General features: G+C 38.4%; 1 protein-coding gene across 1 annotated transcript; it reads right to left on the bottom strand.

Annotated features, from left to right (window-relative positions):
- Nucleotides 1-15,078: 15,078 nt before the first annotated feature.
- On the bottom strand, nt 15,079-15,762 carry LOC130845386 (GTP-binding nuclear protein Ran-like). Its single transcript, XM_057722511.1, has one exon. It carries the CDS (start codon nt 15,718-15,720, stop codon nt 15,079-15,081), a length of 642 nt encoding a protein of 213 aa, XP_057578494.1. The 5' UTR covers nt 15,721-15,762.
- Between the last annotated feature and the right edge of the window lie 595 nt (nt 15,763-16,357).

The following is a 16,357-nucleotide window of genomic DNA, read 5'->3' as shown; positions in this document are numbered from 1 at the left end:
TCTTTAGAAAAATATTATATTCAGAATAGCAATAAAATATATAGAAGTGGCTCGACGTAAACTGAATAAGCCAAACCTTTTACAAGACAGTCTAAATCAATGGAGAGACAGACCAAGTGCCTGATATAAAATATTATAAATATAATGATCATAAACCAGTCTGAGAAGGTTTTAATGAAAGCCCAAAAGTATTTTGATACCTTTTAGTGGGTGGTCCGCTCTTTTGTTGTTTAAATATTTCATAAAGAGCTTTATTGAGGTATAATTAACATACAATAAGATGAATATATTTAAAGTATACAGTTTTGTTTTTCTATATATATATACAGATAAAACCATCATTACAGTCAAGATAATAAACACTTGCGTCAAACCTGAAAGTTTCTCATGCCTTTTGTAATACATTGTCACCCTTACTTCTCTGCCATTGTCCAGTTCCCCGAGCAGCTACTAATCTGTTTTCTGTTTTCTGAATACTTTTCATTTTCTAGAATTTTATATAAACAGAATGATATATCTTGAACTCTTTTTTGAATATGGTTTCTCTCACTCATCACAGTTATTTTAAGATCCATCTGTATTGTTCGTATCAGTAGTTCATTCTGTTATTGCTGAGTGGTATTGCATGGCAGGAATATGGCACAATTTGTTTATCCAGTTACCTGTTAGTGGACATCTGGATTGTTTCTAGTTCTTGGCTGTGGTACATAAAGCTGCTATAAACATTTGAATATAAGTGAGCCGTTAAGAATTGGTGAGTAGGATACACTTCTCCCTTGGTGCTAAGTATTGTATTGATGGTGGTGATAGTAATAATGATGGTGGTGATAGTAATAATGGCAGCTACCATTAAGTAAACATGTTATGTATCAGATATTGTGTCATAGTCTATGTGTCAGATATGTGCAACTGTAACAAGATAAAATTAAAGTTTCAGCTCAGGCACCACAGCAACAAAATTGTCAGGTCCTCTGGTGGATGTGAGACCACCCTAGAGAAATCATGAAATTAGAGATATGTGGATTTCATGGCTCTGGGGTGATGATTTCTTCCTGTAGTGAGGGTTTGAGAGCAAATCATCTCTCTACCTTGAAAGGTGTAGAGCTTCAAATGGACATCTTGGAGGGCTTGATGTTCATTCCCTGCAGTTGAAGGATCTGGGTGATGGTGACTGACCACACCGGGGAGAGATAAAGCAGAATTTGGCTGAGCAAAGTGTGAAAGTAGGAGCCTGCTGTCATAAAGTAGCGAAATTTACACTGAGTGCAATAGAGAATGACGTGAACTGAAGTTTAGTCTTGCCCAGGGGGCTGTCCTAGGAGGGTCATAGCACTCCAATAGCAAGTGTAGGTTGTGGACAACCAGAGAACCAGGGCTGAGCATAGAGGAGTGGCCAGAGAGGTGGAGCAGGAGACTGTGAGGAGTCCCCTGAAGGCACACGCGTGCTCTGCCGTCTGCCTGGCCCTGACTTCCCTTGGCCCCACACTCTTTGACCTTAGTGAACTTTAAAAAGCAGCAGGTGGCGTGGTGGTTAAGAATCCACCTGCCAATGCGCGGGACATGGGTTCAATCTCTGGTCTGGAAAGATCCCACATGCCACGGAGCAGCTAAGTCTGTGGGTCACAACTACTGAGTCTGTGCTCTAGAGCCTGTGAGCCACAACTGTTGAGCCCATGTGCCACAACTACTGAAGCCCACATGCCTAGAGCTTGTGCTCTCCAACAAGAAAAGCCACCACACTGAGAAGCCTGTGCATGGAAAGGAAAGTGCAGCCCCTACTTGCCGCAACTGGACAAAGCCCATGCACAGCAACAAAGACCAAACACAGCCAAAAATAAAAATAAATAAATAAATAAATAAATAAACATATTTTAAAAAAGCAGCAATGGATATGAGGAAGAGGTGGAAAGACAGAGCAGAGAAAGAGAGCAGGGGTCAGTCAACTATACCCTCTCCCTGAAGGCAGGCAGGCTACCAACTATAGGCCTTAGCTCCAGAGAAAGAAAATAAGTAGAAAATGATTAAAGTGTTGATAACTGAATTGGACATATTTAATTACTGAAGCAAGACAAGGCTTTGGAAGTTAAAGTTTTTGTTGAATTATCTGTTATTAAAATGTATAGGGAGCTGCTTTCTCCACTGGATACATTTTAAATAGACAGTGGGAGGCAAAAATAAAGTTACAATTTGACTACATCCTATGTGTCATTCTTTTTCAGTGGTTTGGTTACACGTGGATTATTAGCTTATATAATGCATGGCTTCTGAAATTTTACTTGCTGAATATAAAAATCTTAAGTACAGATATTCATGTGAGAGGCAAGAAATTTAGCTATTAGAGGAGAAATTCAGAAGAAAATAATTCTTGCCCCCCAAATTGCCATGAAACCAGTGTCACAAGCAGCTTAGTGCTGACCTGCCTTGGGAGATAAAAAACTAGTTCATATCTCAAAGAGCAAGATTTTAGAGAGCTCTTTGCAGATAAAAATTTAAGATATGAATCCTTTGAGAACTGTTCATTTCGTTTCTGAAAATGCCACTGTTCTAGTTTAGGTTCATGTCGGTTAACTGCATGTCTTTCTCTGGAGCTTGCTGTTTGTTTTTAAGCAGGAGACATGAAAAATGAGCGTTCTGTATTGAGATGTAACTTGGTCACAGTACAGCGATCTCCATCTAGTTATATCACAGAGCTAGCAGAGCTGTAAGAAACTAGAGACAGAGCTTTGAAATGACAATTGAAAATATAATGAAATAGTACTCTACCCAAAGTTTATGAGTAAAGACTTTTTTCCTGGCAGTTTTATCATTTCTTTATATTAACCGCCAGCCAAACACACCCCCTACACACACACACCCTCCCATATCCCGCCCCCCCCACTCTCTCACAATTCTTAGGCATATATATGGTGTGTGCGTGTGCTACATTTAGTAGTTGGGAAAAAATATATCTTTAAATAGAAGGTAATCTTGGCCAGGTTTACCTTAAACTTTGTAGTAGGATTTTGTATTGTCTTTTCTGAAAATGAAAATGAAAGAGTAATTCCAATATATCTTTTATCTGAATGGCAATCCAAGTCAAATTCCAGTAATTTGACTTAATTACATTTTAAATGTATTCAGTATTTTTTTGTCCTATGTGCATTCTAAGAAAATTCCCAGCAGACATTTTCCATTCCAACTCCCAGTATCAGATGATCACAAAGCGAATTTTAAGAAATCTTTTATGTAAAGTAGTTATGATTAATAATCATTTAGGAAAATATTATGTGTGTGGGTGTACACTACTGTTTCCTAACACACTTGGATAGGAAATACTTCAACAATTATCTTGAATACTTTTTTTTTTTTTTTAAGTTCTGATTCTATGTATTTTCTTTTTTTTTTTATTTTATTTTTTTGGGGGTACACCAGGTTCAGTTATCTGTTTTTATACACATATCCCCGTATTCCCTCCCTTCCGTGACTCCCCCCCCTCGAGTACCCCCCACCCTCCCTGCCCCAGTCCTCTAAGGCATCTTCCATCCTCGAGTTGGATTCCCTTTGTTATACAACAACTTCCCACTGACTATTTTACAGTTGGTAGTATATATATGTCTGTGCTACTCTCTCGCTTCGTCTCAGTTTCCCCTTCACCCCCAGTCCCCTCCCATACCCCGAGTTCTCCAGTCCATTCTCTGTATCTGCATCCTTGTTCTTGTCACTGAGTTCATCAGTACCATTTTTAGATTCCGTATATGTGAGTTACCATACAATATTTGTCCTTCTCTTTCTGACTTACTTCACTCTGTATGACAGATTGTAGTTCTATCCACCTCATTACATATAGCTCCATCTCATCCCTTTTTATAGCTGAGTAATATTCCATTGTATATATATGCCACATCTTCTGTATCCATTCATTTGTTGATGGGCATTTAGGTTGCTTCCATGTCCTGGCTATTGTAAATAGTGCTGCAATAAACATGATGGTACAAGTTTCTTTTGGGATTATGGTTTTCTTTGGGTATATGCCCAGGAGTGGGATTACTGGATCATATGGTAGTTCTATTTGTAGTTTTTTAAGGAACCTCCAAATTGTTTTCCATAGTGGCTGTACCAACTTACAGTCCCACCAACAGTGCAGGAGAGTTCCCTTTTCTCCACACCCTCTCCAACATTTGTGGTTTCCAGACTTTGTGATGATGGCCATTCTGATTGGTGTGAGGTGATACCTCATTGTGGCTTTGACTTGCATTTCTCTGATGATGAGTGATGTTGAGCATCTTTTCATGTGTTTGTTGGCCATCTGTATGTCTTCTTTGGAGAAATGTCTATTTAGATCTTCTGCCCATTTGTGGATTGGGTTATTTGCTTTTTTGGTATTAAGCTTCATGAGCTGCTTGTATATTTTGGAGGTTAATCCTTTGTCCGTTGCTTCGTTGGCAAGTATTTTTTCCCATTCTGAGGGTTGCCTTTTAGTCTTGTTTATGGTTTCTTTTGCTATGCAAAAGCTTTTAAGTTTCATGAGGTCCCATTTGTTTATTCTTGATTTTATTTCCATGATTCTAGGAGGTGGGTCAAAAAGGATCTTGCTTTGATGTATGTCATAGAGTGTTCTGCCTATGTTTTCCTCTAGGAGTTTTATAGTGTCTGGTCTTACATGTAGGTCTTTCATCCATTTGGAGTTTATTTTTATGTATGGTGTTAGGAGGTGTTCTAATTTCATTCTTTGACATGTTGCTGTCCAATTTTCCCAGCACCACTTATTGAAGAGGCTGTCTTTTGTCCATCATATATTCGTGCCTCCTTTGTCAAAGATAAGGTGCCCATATGTGTTTGGGCTTACTTCTGAGTTCTCTATTCTATTCCATTGATCTTCCTTTCTACTTTTGTGCCACTACCATACTGTCTTGATCACTATGGCCTTGTAGTATAGTTTGAAGTCAGGAAGCCTGATTCCACCAACTCCATGTTTCCTTCTCAAGATTGCTTTGGCTATTCGGGGTCTTTTGCGTTTCCATACAAATTGTAAGATTTCTTGTTCTAGTTCTGTGAAAAATGCCATTGGTAATTTGATCGAGATTGCATTGAATCTGTAAATTGCTTTGGGTAGTACGGACATTTTCACCATGTTGATTCTTCCAGTCCAGGAGCATGGTATGTCCCTCCATCTGCTTGTGTCGTCTTTGATTTCTTTCAGCAATGTCTTTAAGTTTTCTGCATACAGATCTTTTGCCTCCTTAGGCAGGTTTATTCCTAGGTATTTTATTCTTTTGGTTGCAGTGGTGAATGGGAGAGCTTCCTTAATTTCTCTTTCTGCTCTTCCGTTGTTAGTGTATAGGAATGCAAGAGATTTCTGTGCATTAATTTCGTATCCTGCTACTTTGCTAAACTCATCAATTAGTGCTAGCAGTTTTCTGGTAGAGTCTTTAGGGTTTTCTATATATAATATCATGTCATCTGCAAAGAGTGACAATTTTACTTCTTCTTTTCCAATTTGGATTCCTTATATTTCTTTTTCTTCTCTGATGGCTGTGGCTAAAACTTCCAAAACTATGTTGAATAATAGTGGTGAGAGTGGACACCCTTGTCTTGTTCCTGTTCTTAGAGGGAATTCTTCCAGTTTTTCCCCATTGAGAACGATGTTGGCTTTTGGTTTGTCATATATGGCTTTGATTATGTTGAGGTAATTTCCTTCTATGCCCATTTTCTGGAGAGCTTTTATCATAAATGGATGTTGAACTTTGTCAAAAGCTTTTTCTGCATCTATTGAGATGATTATATGGTTTTTATCCTTCAATTTGTTGATATGATGTATCACATTGATTGATTTGCATATATTGAAGAATCCTTGCATCCCAGGGATAAACCCCACTTGATCATGGTGTATGATTTTTTTAATGTGCTGTTGCAGTCTGTTAGCTAGTATTTTGTTGAGGATTTTTGCATCTATATTCATCAGTGATATTGGTCTGTAGTTTTCTTGTTTTGTGACATCTTTGCCTGGTTTTGGTATCAGGGTGATGGTAGCCTCGTAGAATGAGTTTGGGAGTGCTCCGCCTTCTGCAATATTTTGGAAGAGTTTGAGAAGGATAGGTGTTAACTCTTCTCGAAATGTTTGATAGAATTCGCCTGTGAACCCATCTGGTCCTGGGCTTTTGTGTGTTGGGAGATTTTTAATCACTGCCTCAATTTCTGTACTTGTGATTGGTCTGTTCATGGTTTCTATTTCTTCCTGGTTCAGTCTTGGAAGATTGTATTTTTCTAAGAATGTATCCATTTCTTCCAGGTTATCCAATTGATTGGCATAGAGTTGCTTGTAGTAGTCTCTCATGACGTTTTGTATTTCTGAGATGTCTGTTGTGACTTCTCCTTTGTCATTTCTAATTTTGTTGATTTGCATCTTCTCCCTTTTTTTCTTGAGGAGTCTGGCTAATGGTTTATCAATTTTGTTAATCTTCTCAAAGAACCAGCTTTTAGTTTTATTTATTTTTCTTATGGTTTCTTTCCTTTCTTTTTCATTTATTTCTGCTCTGATCTTTATGATTTCTTTCCTTCTGCTCACTTTGGGGTTTCTTTGTTCTTCTTTCTCTAGTTGTTTTAGGTGTAAGGTTAGGTTGTTTATTCGATCATTTTCTTGTTTCTTAAGGTAGGACTGTATTGCTATAAACGTCCCTCTTAGAACTGCTTTTGCTGCATCCCATAGGTTTTGGGTTGTTGTGTTTTCATTGTCATTTGTTTCTAGATATTTTTTGATTTCCTCTTTGATTTCTTTAGTGATTCCTTGGTTGTTTAGGAGTGAATTGTTTAGCCTCCATGTGTTTGTATCTTTTGCAGTTTTTTTCCTGTAATTGATATCTAGTCTCATGGCGTTGTGGTCTGAGAAGATGCTTGATATGATTTCAATTTTCTTGAATTTGCCGAGGTTTGATTTGTGACCCAAGATGTGATCTATCCTGGAGAATGTTCCATGTGCACTTGAGAAGAACGTGTAGTCTGTCGTTTTTGGATGGAATGTCCTATAAATATCAATGAAGTTGAGATGGTCTAATGTGTCATTTAAAGCTTGTGTGTCTTTATTGATTTTCTGTTTGGATGATCTGTCCATTGATGTAAGTGGGGTGTTCAAGTCTCCCCCTATGATTGTGTTCCTGTCGATGTCCCCTTTTATAGCTGTTAGCATTTGCCTTATGTATTGAGGTGCTCCTATATTGGGGGCATAGATATTTACCATTGTGATATGTTCTTCTTGAATGGATCCCTTGATCATTATGTAGTGCCCTTCCTTGTCTCTTGTAATAGTCTTTACTTTAAAGTCTAAGTTGTTTGATATGAGTATTGCTACTCCAGCTTTCTTTTGACTTCCATTTGCATGGAATATCTTTTTCCATCCCTTTACTTTCAGTCTAGATGTATCCCTTGGTCTGAAGTGGGTTTCTTGTAGGCAGCATATAGAAGGGTCTTGTTTTTGTATCCATTCAGCCAGTCTGTGTCTTTTGGTTGGAGCATTTAATCCATTGACATTTAAAGTGATTATTGACATGTGTGTTCCTATGACCATATTCTTAATTGTTTTGTGTTTGTAGGTGTTTTCCTTTTCTTGTGTGTCCTACTTAGAGAAGTTCCTTTAGCACTTGTTGTAAGGTTGGTTTGGTGGTGCTGAATTCTCTTAACTTTTGCTTGTCTGGAAAGCTTTTGATTTCTCCCTCAAATCTGAATGAGCTTCTTGCTGGGTAGAGTATTCTTGGCTGTAGGTTTCTCTCTTTCAGGACTCTCAGTATATCCTGCCATTCCCTTCTGGCCTGCAGAGTTTCTGTAGAAAGGTCAGCTGTTATCCTGATGGGTTTTCCCTTATATGTTGTTTGTTGCTTTTCTCTTGCTGCTTTTAATATTTTTTCTTTGTGTTTAATTGTCGTTAGTTTGATTAATATGTGTCTTGGTGTATTTCTCCTTGGGTTTATTCTGTATGGGACTCTCTGTGCTTCTTGGACTTGGTTCATTATTTCCTTTCCCATGTTGGGGAAGTTTTCCACTAGAACCTCTTCCAATATTTTCTTAGACCCTTTCTTGTTTTCTTCGTCTTCTGGGATGCCTGTAATTCGAATGTTGGTACATTTAAGGTTATCACTGAGGTCTCTGAGACTGTCTTCTAATCTTTTTATTCTTTTTTCTTTTTCCTGCTCTGTGGCAGTTATTTCCCCCATTCTATCTTCCAACTCACTTATTCATTCTTCTGCCTCAGTCATTCTGCTGGTTATAGCATCTAGAGTATTTTTAATTTCAGTTATTTTGTTATCCATTGCTGTTTGTTTTTCTGAGTTCTTATGAACTGTTTCTTGTACTTTCTCTATTTTGTTATCGAGATTTTGTATCATTTTTACTATCATTACTCTGAATTCTTTTTCAGGCATTTTTCCTATTTCCTCCTCATTTATTTGGTCTCGTGGGTTTTTTTCCTGCTGCTTTGCCTGCATGGTGTTTCTTTGTTTCCTCATGGTTGTCCAGACTTTTGGGGTTGCTTGTCCTGGTGATAGAGGTGTTTATAGAAGACTGTCCAAGCCTCATACTAATGTCCAAGTATTGGATTAAATGAGTATTAAGTCTAGGAAACACATACATGTATAAGACACACAATTACTGAATCCGTTAGGACATAAGGCTCTAGAAAGACCTGACAGAACCCCAGTGTGCTATCAGATATTCAAAGAGAAACCCAACAGAAATTGACAACCAAAACAGAACAAATCAGAGACAAAAGCAAAAGCAAACAAACAACAAATAACACCCTACACATACAAATATGAATTCAGGGAGATTTTGTAAGCTAGGATGAAATATAGAAAAGAGCCAGAGTACCACCAGAGAGAATGGAGATTCTCAGAATGTAATTAGGCAACTGTACTAAGAACTAAGAGACAAAAGCCTCATATTAAATACCAAGGCAGTGCATCGTCTGGAGAATAGAGCAAGGAGTCTGAGCAGACCGCTAGTGTTGCTTATAAGTATGTTAAGATAAAATAAACTTAAAAAGGCTGGAAGAAAGGGGAACAGAAGAGTGTAATGTGGTTGGAAATATGCAAATAAAAAGAAAGGAATAGAAATGTGTAAAAGATAGGGATAAAAGGAAAGTATGAGAGATATTTTGTCCATACTACCAAAAACTTAGCTAGATATAGAAGTATATAAAAAGGCAAAAAAATAAAAAAATAAAAGTAAATAAAGAATAAAAAATATCATTAAAAAATTATGTTATAAAACTTGTAGATCCCTTAGGGCTAAGATCGTATTTAATAAATCAAAAAAAAAAAAAAAAAAAAGATAGGAAAAAAAAGAAAAAAAAAAATCCAGAACTGATCCCAGAATGGAGCAGTTCAATAGGTATTGATACTACTATTTCTGTTTCCTTAGCGTCTCAGCTGTAAGTGTCCTTCTCCTTGCCTTGGGTTTTTTTGCATTATTCTGTGACCAGCAGAGGTTCCTTTATTGTTTATCTGTAAGCGTTGGTGTGTGGGGAGGGAGAGGGTACAATAGTGGCTCCTTCTCCTGGGAGTGAGTGAGCAGTGGCGCACTGTTGTTTCAGTCGGGCTTGGAGGTGCCTGTTGCAGAGGGTGCTGGTGGCTCAGGCGTACACAGAAAGTCTTAGAGTTGGGCCTCTCTTGGGGTTTTTTTCTTTTTGATGCTGTTTTTTGTTTTTTTTTCTCTTGGCAGCCTTCCTGCTGCTGGCATTGCAAGGGGTTTTAATCTAGCCCCACCCGAGCGCCTGAGGGTGCTTGTTATCCCTGAGCGCCTTAGGCGGCCCGCAGGGAGTCTCTCCACTGCCTGTTGCAGAGGCGCCGAAAGAGAGAGAGAGGCTAGGTGAGCGGCTCCTCTCCCCCGCCTGTGAGCCTGCAGCCTCCAGCCGCCATCATGGCCGGGCAGCTCTCAGGGACGGGCACTCCTCTCTGCGGACCTCCTCCCTGCTGTCCTCTCGGTCCGTCACCCTACCGGCAACAACGTTTCTCACCCTGAACCACGCTCCCGCTCCCAGACCCTCTGTTCAGCTGTGGATCAACGTCTCGGTCCCGGAACGCTGAGCTGCGCTGCGGACCCTCCGTATGTTTCTCACTCCCTCCCGTCTGCCACAGCTCCGCCGCTTCACCCTCTTTGAGCCCTCGTAGACGCCTCCCTACCGGCTATGTCGGGCTCCCTGCAGCCCTTTCTGGTGTCCGAGGCTGTCTGCTGGTGTTCAGCTGGTTCTCTGTGGGAATGACTGCGTCCTTCCGTGCATTCCCAATGCATCTGTGGAGAGGGATGCACTCCACGTCTCTCTACTTCGCCGCCATCTTTTCGCATCTGTCTATCTTGAATACTTTTCTGGAAAAGATCTTATATTTTCCCTGTTTCCAGTTTTCATTGATTTCCTTAAGTTTTTAATGAGTTTTCATTAAATTTATAATAAAAGTAGCTATATGATTACTTCCAGGAAAAAATATTTTCAGGAAACATCACAAGCAGTGATGTTAACTACAACATTTAACTAGCCAAGAGCTAACAAATTTACGTTTTTAATTGGAGAAATATTTGAAATTTTTGAAATACTTGAAAATAATTATAAGATAAATTGGATACTCCAAACTCCTCATTTTCCAAATGGGTGAATTGAGGTCCAGAGCAGTAGAATGGTAGAGCCTACCATTCTTTTGTGTAAAGGTATTGGTCATTCCCCTACATCAGGTTAATTATACTATTTACTGTTTTATTATTGAAGCACAGCTTTTAAATCAATGTGAAGGAGCATATATGGTGAATTTTGATAAGCATTATTCCATATGCATAATCCTTTGATATTAGTGATGGCTATAGGGTGAGTGCACAATTCCAAAGTAGAGTTACTTATCTTTTTGCAGGAAACATTTTCTTAAATTTTCTGCATACTTCAGCACTTAGCACTATCTTGTTGTAAAATTGATTCTCAATTTATATTTATTAAGTCAAATTAATTTGGACCTAGGAAACGTTATTTTATGAATAGTATGGGATGGACGTCAGTGTTGTGAATGATACAGGTTGAGAATAAGGGACCAAACTAAGCCAAATTTTTTAATGCATGTGGTATTTAATGATGAAATAGCTGACAGATGTAGTAACTTTTTCAACCCCCTGTTATGACTTACCTTTAATAATTTAGGATTATATTAAATCATTTCATTTGGAGTTTGTGGACCTAAGGTTATTTTTGTGTGGTGTTTACAGAGGATAGGTACCCAAGGGAAATAGAAGGGCATGTATATTATATATGCATGTACACACACATGCCTATATAATAATACATATATATACAATAAGTATTATATGCTTATAATGCTTACATATACTTATCAAATACTTTCTGTACATTTTCTCATTTGAACTGAAAATAATGCTGAGGTAGGGAATATTATCAACATGTTACAATTAAGGAAACTGAAGCTCGGTGAGATTAAACAACCTGCATGATTTCACACAATTAAAGACTCAGGATTTTAACTGATGTCTGCTTATTTCCAAAGTTCTGTGCTGCTTTTCATTGACTTTGTGCTTAAGAAACCAAGCAACTCAGAAGAATTCTAACACATTAATAACCAATTGGCAAGCATTAACAGTTTCAAGATATATGAGTTTAATCTATTTATTAGAAAATCATGAGCAGTCTTAGTCCACGGTAGAATCTGAGCTTTAATCATCAAGAACCAGCTTGTCTGTAGCTGGCTGATGGAAAGAAGGTACCATAAAAGGGCAACCTGCTTGAAGGAATTACCAGAGTATGGTGGCGAATTTTGATAAGGGTTTTTACCTTTACTAATGGTAATATTTAAATCAGTAGCTCATACCCTGTAGGTTTGAAGCACACAAAAATTACTGTACTCTGAGTATTATTGTGGTGAGCAAATAGCCAGAAACATTTCCTTGAGACAGAATTTTTTCCTGTATGCAAACGATATCCTCCTTTATTTGAATGAGAACAGATGGATGAAGCCTCACTATAAATACTTATTGCCCATGGTAATGGATGATTTTATGAGACATTCAAATTGGGCTTAAACAAGGGTATGAGTTACTAGATCTGCTTAGCTTGATATTTTTATTCTGACAATAAGAATTTCTATAAGAAAGGGTGAAGCTGAAAGGGCAACTGAGACCCTTTTGAGTGAATTAGTATTCCTGTTGCATTACCCGTGTGGATAATATTCTTTACCTCTGATGTGACCCTTACAAATTTAATTAAGTGTGATGGCTGGCCAGCATGTAGATTATTTCTGCTGTAGACAAAACTTGACTGCTTTCTGGCTGTGGACAAAATATTTATGGAAGTTCCTGTTAATTTATGTCACTCACCCTACTTTTCTAACTTTAGGTGTTGGAGTTGAGGAACAAATTATCTTTGTTGCCTTGCTGTTATATGATTCATGTCTGTTAGTGTTTTTTTTTTTTTTTAATCTATTTATTTTATTGGCTGTGTTGGGTCTTCGTTGCTGCACATGGGCTTTCTCTAGTTACAGCGAGTGGGGGCTACTCTTTGTTGTGGTGCGTGGGCTCATCATTGCCGTGGTTTCTCTTGTTGTGGGACATGGGCTCTAGGTGTTTGGGCTTCAGTAGCTGTAGCACATGGGCTCAGTAGTTGTGGTGCATGGGCTTAGTTGCTCCGCGCATGTGGTATCATCCTGGGGCAGGAATCGAACCTGTGTCCCCTGCATTGGCAAGCAGATTCTTAACCACTGCGCCACCTAGGAAGTCCTCTATTAGTGTTTAATCAGAAAGGTGTAATAGTAATGTATGGTCAAGTTACTAGAGATATTTTATAAAATGTATTTTTAAAGATCTTTTATTTCAAACAAACGATATATATGAAACTTAGATGGAGGTTTTATTTTTTAATGGAATTTATATCTCTGTGTGTGTGTGTGTATGTGTGTGAAATTAGGAATCATATTCCCTAAAGAAAACTTAAAAAAAAGAACCACATCCAGTCCATGTAATGAGCTACATTTTGATAAGACATCACACTCGAATATTTTCTATTGAAAACTTAGCTCTAGTAAATAGTTGATTTTCTCTTCTGAGCAAATCCTGTTCTTCTCATGCATAATATTTCACACGTGTTACACTTAAGCGCATTTCGTGATTTTGAGATATTACCTCTTTCTGAACCAAGCCTTCCTACTCTCACAGAAGACTCTAAATGGAGCTTTTATTCTAGGAGCATATTGAGAAGTAGAATGGTGGGGTAGAGACTGCATGGTACAATGGGATTGGCATTTCAAAATTAAGCATATTGCTTTATAAAGTTATGGCTCTGTAGAAACCAGCCAGGGCTTCAGTGTTTCCATTCCCTCACCTGTGACTTGTGATTGACAGCACCTTCGCTGTGATGACTGACAAGCAGTATGTTTGGAGAAGCATTGTAATCTTCAAATTTTACATCATTATTTTTGGAGCATTGACAAGGCCTACTAACTAATGGTAGGGTTAAAGAAAAGAGGAGTACTAGAAAAGAGTTCTTGTGCCACAGTAAAAACTACACTGATTTACTGAAGAGTAGGATGAAGTGTGAATAAGAACAAAGGACTACAGGACACTTAAAATATTTGCTCTCTGCTCAGACGATTCTTTTAATTTTTAATTATATTTTTGGCCACACCATGTGGCAGGCAGGATCTTAGTTTCCTGATCAGAGATTGAACCTGTGCCCCCTGCATTGGGAGCAAGTAGTCTTAACCACTGGAGAAGTCCCACTGCTCAGGCTATTCTGATCTTATCTTTAAACCTCACCGTGCTATAGACCCACTGGCTGCCTTGCTGTCTGTAGAACACACCAATCATCCTTGGAATGACATTGCAGATACCTACATGCCTCACTCCCTTCCTTCAGATCTCTGCTCAAATAAGATTTCATTAAAGAGGCTTATTCTCAAGATCCAATATAAAAGACCCACCATTGTGAACTCCATCAATTTTCATCCTTTTAGTCTGCTAAATTTTGCTCTACTGTCATGATATATGATTATTTTCTTCTCTTCGAAACACAGGCTCCATAAGAGGTAGAATTTTGTCTGTTTTGCTTATTGCTACATCCCCAGAATCTACAAAATGTGAATGTAGATGAATGAATACATTAGGCTAGGACCAGAATGACTGGGTTCCAGTCCTTACTCACTGTATTAACATGGGAAATCTCTCAGTTATTTTTGCATTTCATTTTTCTCATTTGTGAGTAAGGACCAATATGAGTTTTATTTCTCACTCAAGAGTTGTGACGTTTAGTGGAAGAAACTCTTACTTATGAAACCTACTACTGGGCATACATTGCTATAGGTAATTTGCATAAATTATCTAAACCCCATGTCAACTGGAGAGGTATTAATATTATTATTTTACAAATTGAGAAACCAAGGCTGAAAGTGTTTGTGACTCTTGTAAAATTCAGTACAATAAAAGTGTGTAAAATAGATGTTAAAGATATGTCTTTTTAATACAAGATATTGTATTTATACTCATCAAACTAGCAATGAAATTAACGAATAGCTTTTTTTTTTTTTGGGCCATGCCACGCATCTCGTGGGATGTTCCTTGACCAGGGATTGAACCTGGGCCACAGCAGTGAAAGCTGGAATCCTAACCACTAGGCCACCAGGGAACTCCCATGAATACCTGTTTTTGATTAAACCATCATATAGTTTTCTAGATTGAAATAATTTATGGTTAGGTTAATTTCTCCAATTTTTTTTTTTTTTTTAGATATTTGAAATACAACTTTATTCTGATTCTAAAAGAAAAGGAATGGGAATGACAGTAACAAACTGAACGTTGTGATGTGACCGCAGCAGTCTTCTATTTGAAACTCAAGGAGGAAACAACTGGGTTCCAAAACACCTAAATATGCAGGTCCAAAAAATGAAGGGTTTTTTTTTTTTTAACTGCCACATTCACTCCGAAGCCCATTCATCTCCTTCAGCATCCCAAAGATTAAGCACATGTTCTGCTCAGCTATATAATAAAGTGGCAAACACGCTGCACCACTGACATCACAGGACAGTTGCCTATAAAACTAGACTTCTGACGCTGGACTCCAGCTTCGCTTTCTCACAAGTCATCATCTTCATCCGGGAGGGCAGTTGTCTGAGCAGCCTCTAGATCGTGCTCGTACTGTGCTGCCAAGGCTGGGTCCATGACCACCTCTGGCGAGGCGAGAGCAGGCATGGCGACAAACTCCAGGTTAGGGTCTCCGATCAGTTTTCTAGCAAGCCAGAGGAAGGGCTTTTCAAAGTTACTTTTGGCAGAAATGTCATAGTACTGAAGATTTTTTCGGTGGAAGACAATTGACTTTGCCTTAACCTTTCTGTCCTTAATATCCACTTTGTTGCCACACAACACAGTGGGAATGTTCTCACACACTCGTACCAGATCTCTATGCCAGTTGGGCACATTCTTGTAAGTAACTCTCGATGTGACATCAAACATTATAATGGCACACTGAGCTTGGATGTAATAGCCATCTCTCAGTCCGCCAAACTTCTCCTGACCAGCTGTATCCCACACATTGAACTTAATAGGTCCTCTGTTGGTATGGAACACGAGGGGGTGGACCTCAACACCCAAGGTAGCTACATACTTCTTCTCAAATTCACCAGTCAGATGACGCTTCACAAACGTAGTTTTTCCAGTACCACCATCACCGACCAATACAAGTTTGAACTGAACTTGGGGTTCTCCTTGGGCAGCCATCGTGATGTTACTTCCAGAAGGGTCTCCGCGCCCGTCTAACTGAGGGCTAATTTCTCCATTTTTATAGTAACGTTAAGCACAGGCAAGGAATAAGTAAAACAAAATTGGTTCATTTGGATATATTACCATTGGTACTTTCTGCTGAAAGATTTGTGGTTTCTGCTTTTTGTAGGGGTCTGTTACAACTTGAGAGCAGTTATCCCCTAAACATTTGAGGCTTTTTGTAACAGAATTTTTTTCAGACCCACTTCATAATATTTTTTTTCAGCAAAGGAGAAATTAGGACCAAATACTACTACTAATTTGATAGCACTTTGAAAATGGTTTCTATTTCATACACGACTGCATAACTAAGAATTTTTATAATGTATATGTGTAGGACATATACTATATTCAGGGTGCAGACCACCTTTGATAAACATATTGACGTAAAGGTCTCTTGTAATAACTTAAAGGCCTAATATCTATAGCACAAAGTTTGGCAAATGTTCAAGAAACTAGTTGGAGAAAGCCTTTTTGGTCTCGAAATTCTTTAAGCCAAAGAAGAGGTCACAGGAAGCTCTTTGGAGGAGAACTTTCAAGTGTAAAGTGGGAGAGAAAACATGGGAAAAGATTTCTCCATAGAAAGCCATTTAAA

This window comes from Hippopotamus amphibius, chromosome 2, assembly GCF_030028045.1.
Source record: "Hippopotamus amphibius kiboko isolate mHipAmp2 chromosome 2, mHipAmp2.hap2, whole genome shotgun sequence".
NCBI classification, from domain to species: Eukaryota; Metazoa; Chordata; class Mammalia; order Artiodactyla; family Hippopotamidae; genus Hippopotamus; species Hippopotamus amphibius.
The sequence above is the reverse complement of the archived record's forward strand: the minus strand, read 5'-3'. Positions and strand labels throughout refer to the sequence as shown.

Excerpts from the sequence above, each read along its gene's own strand:
- LOC130845386 (XM_057722511.1), bottom strand. The coding sequence starts at position 15,720 with ATGGCTGCCCAAGGAGAACCCCAAGTTCAGTTCAAACTTGTATTGGTC.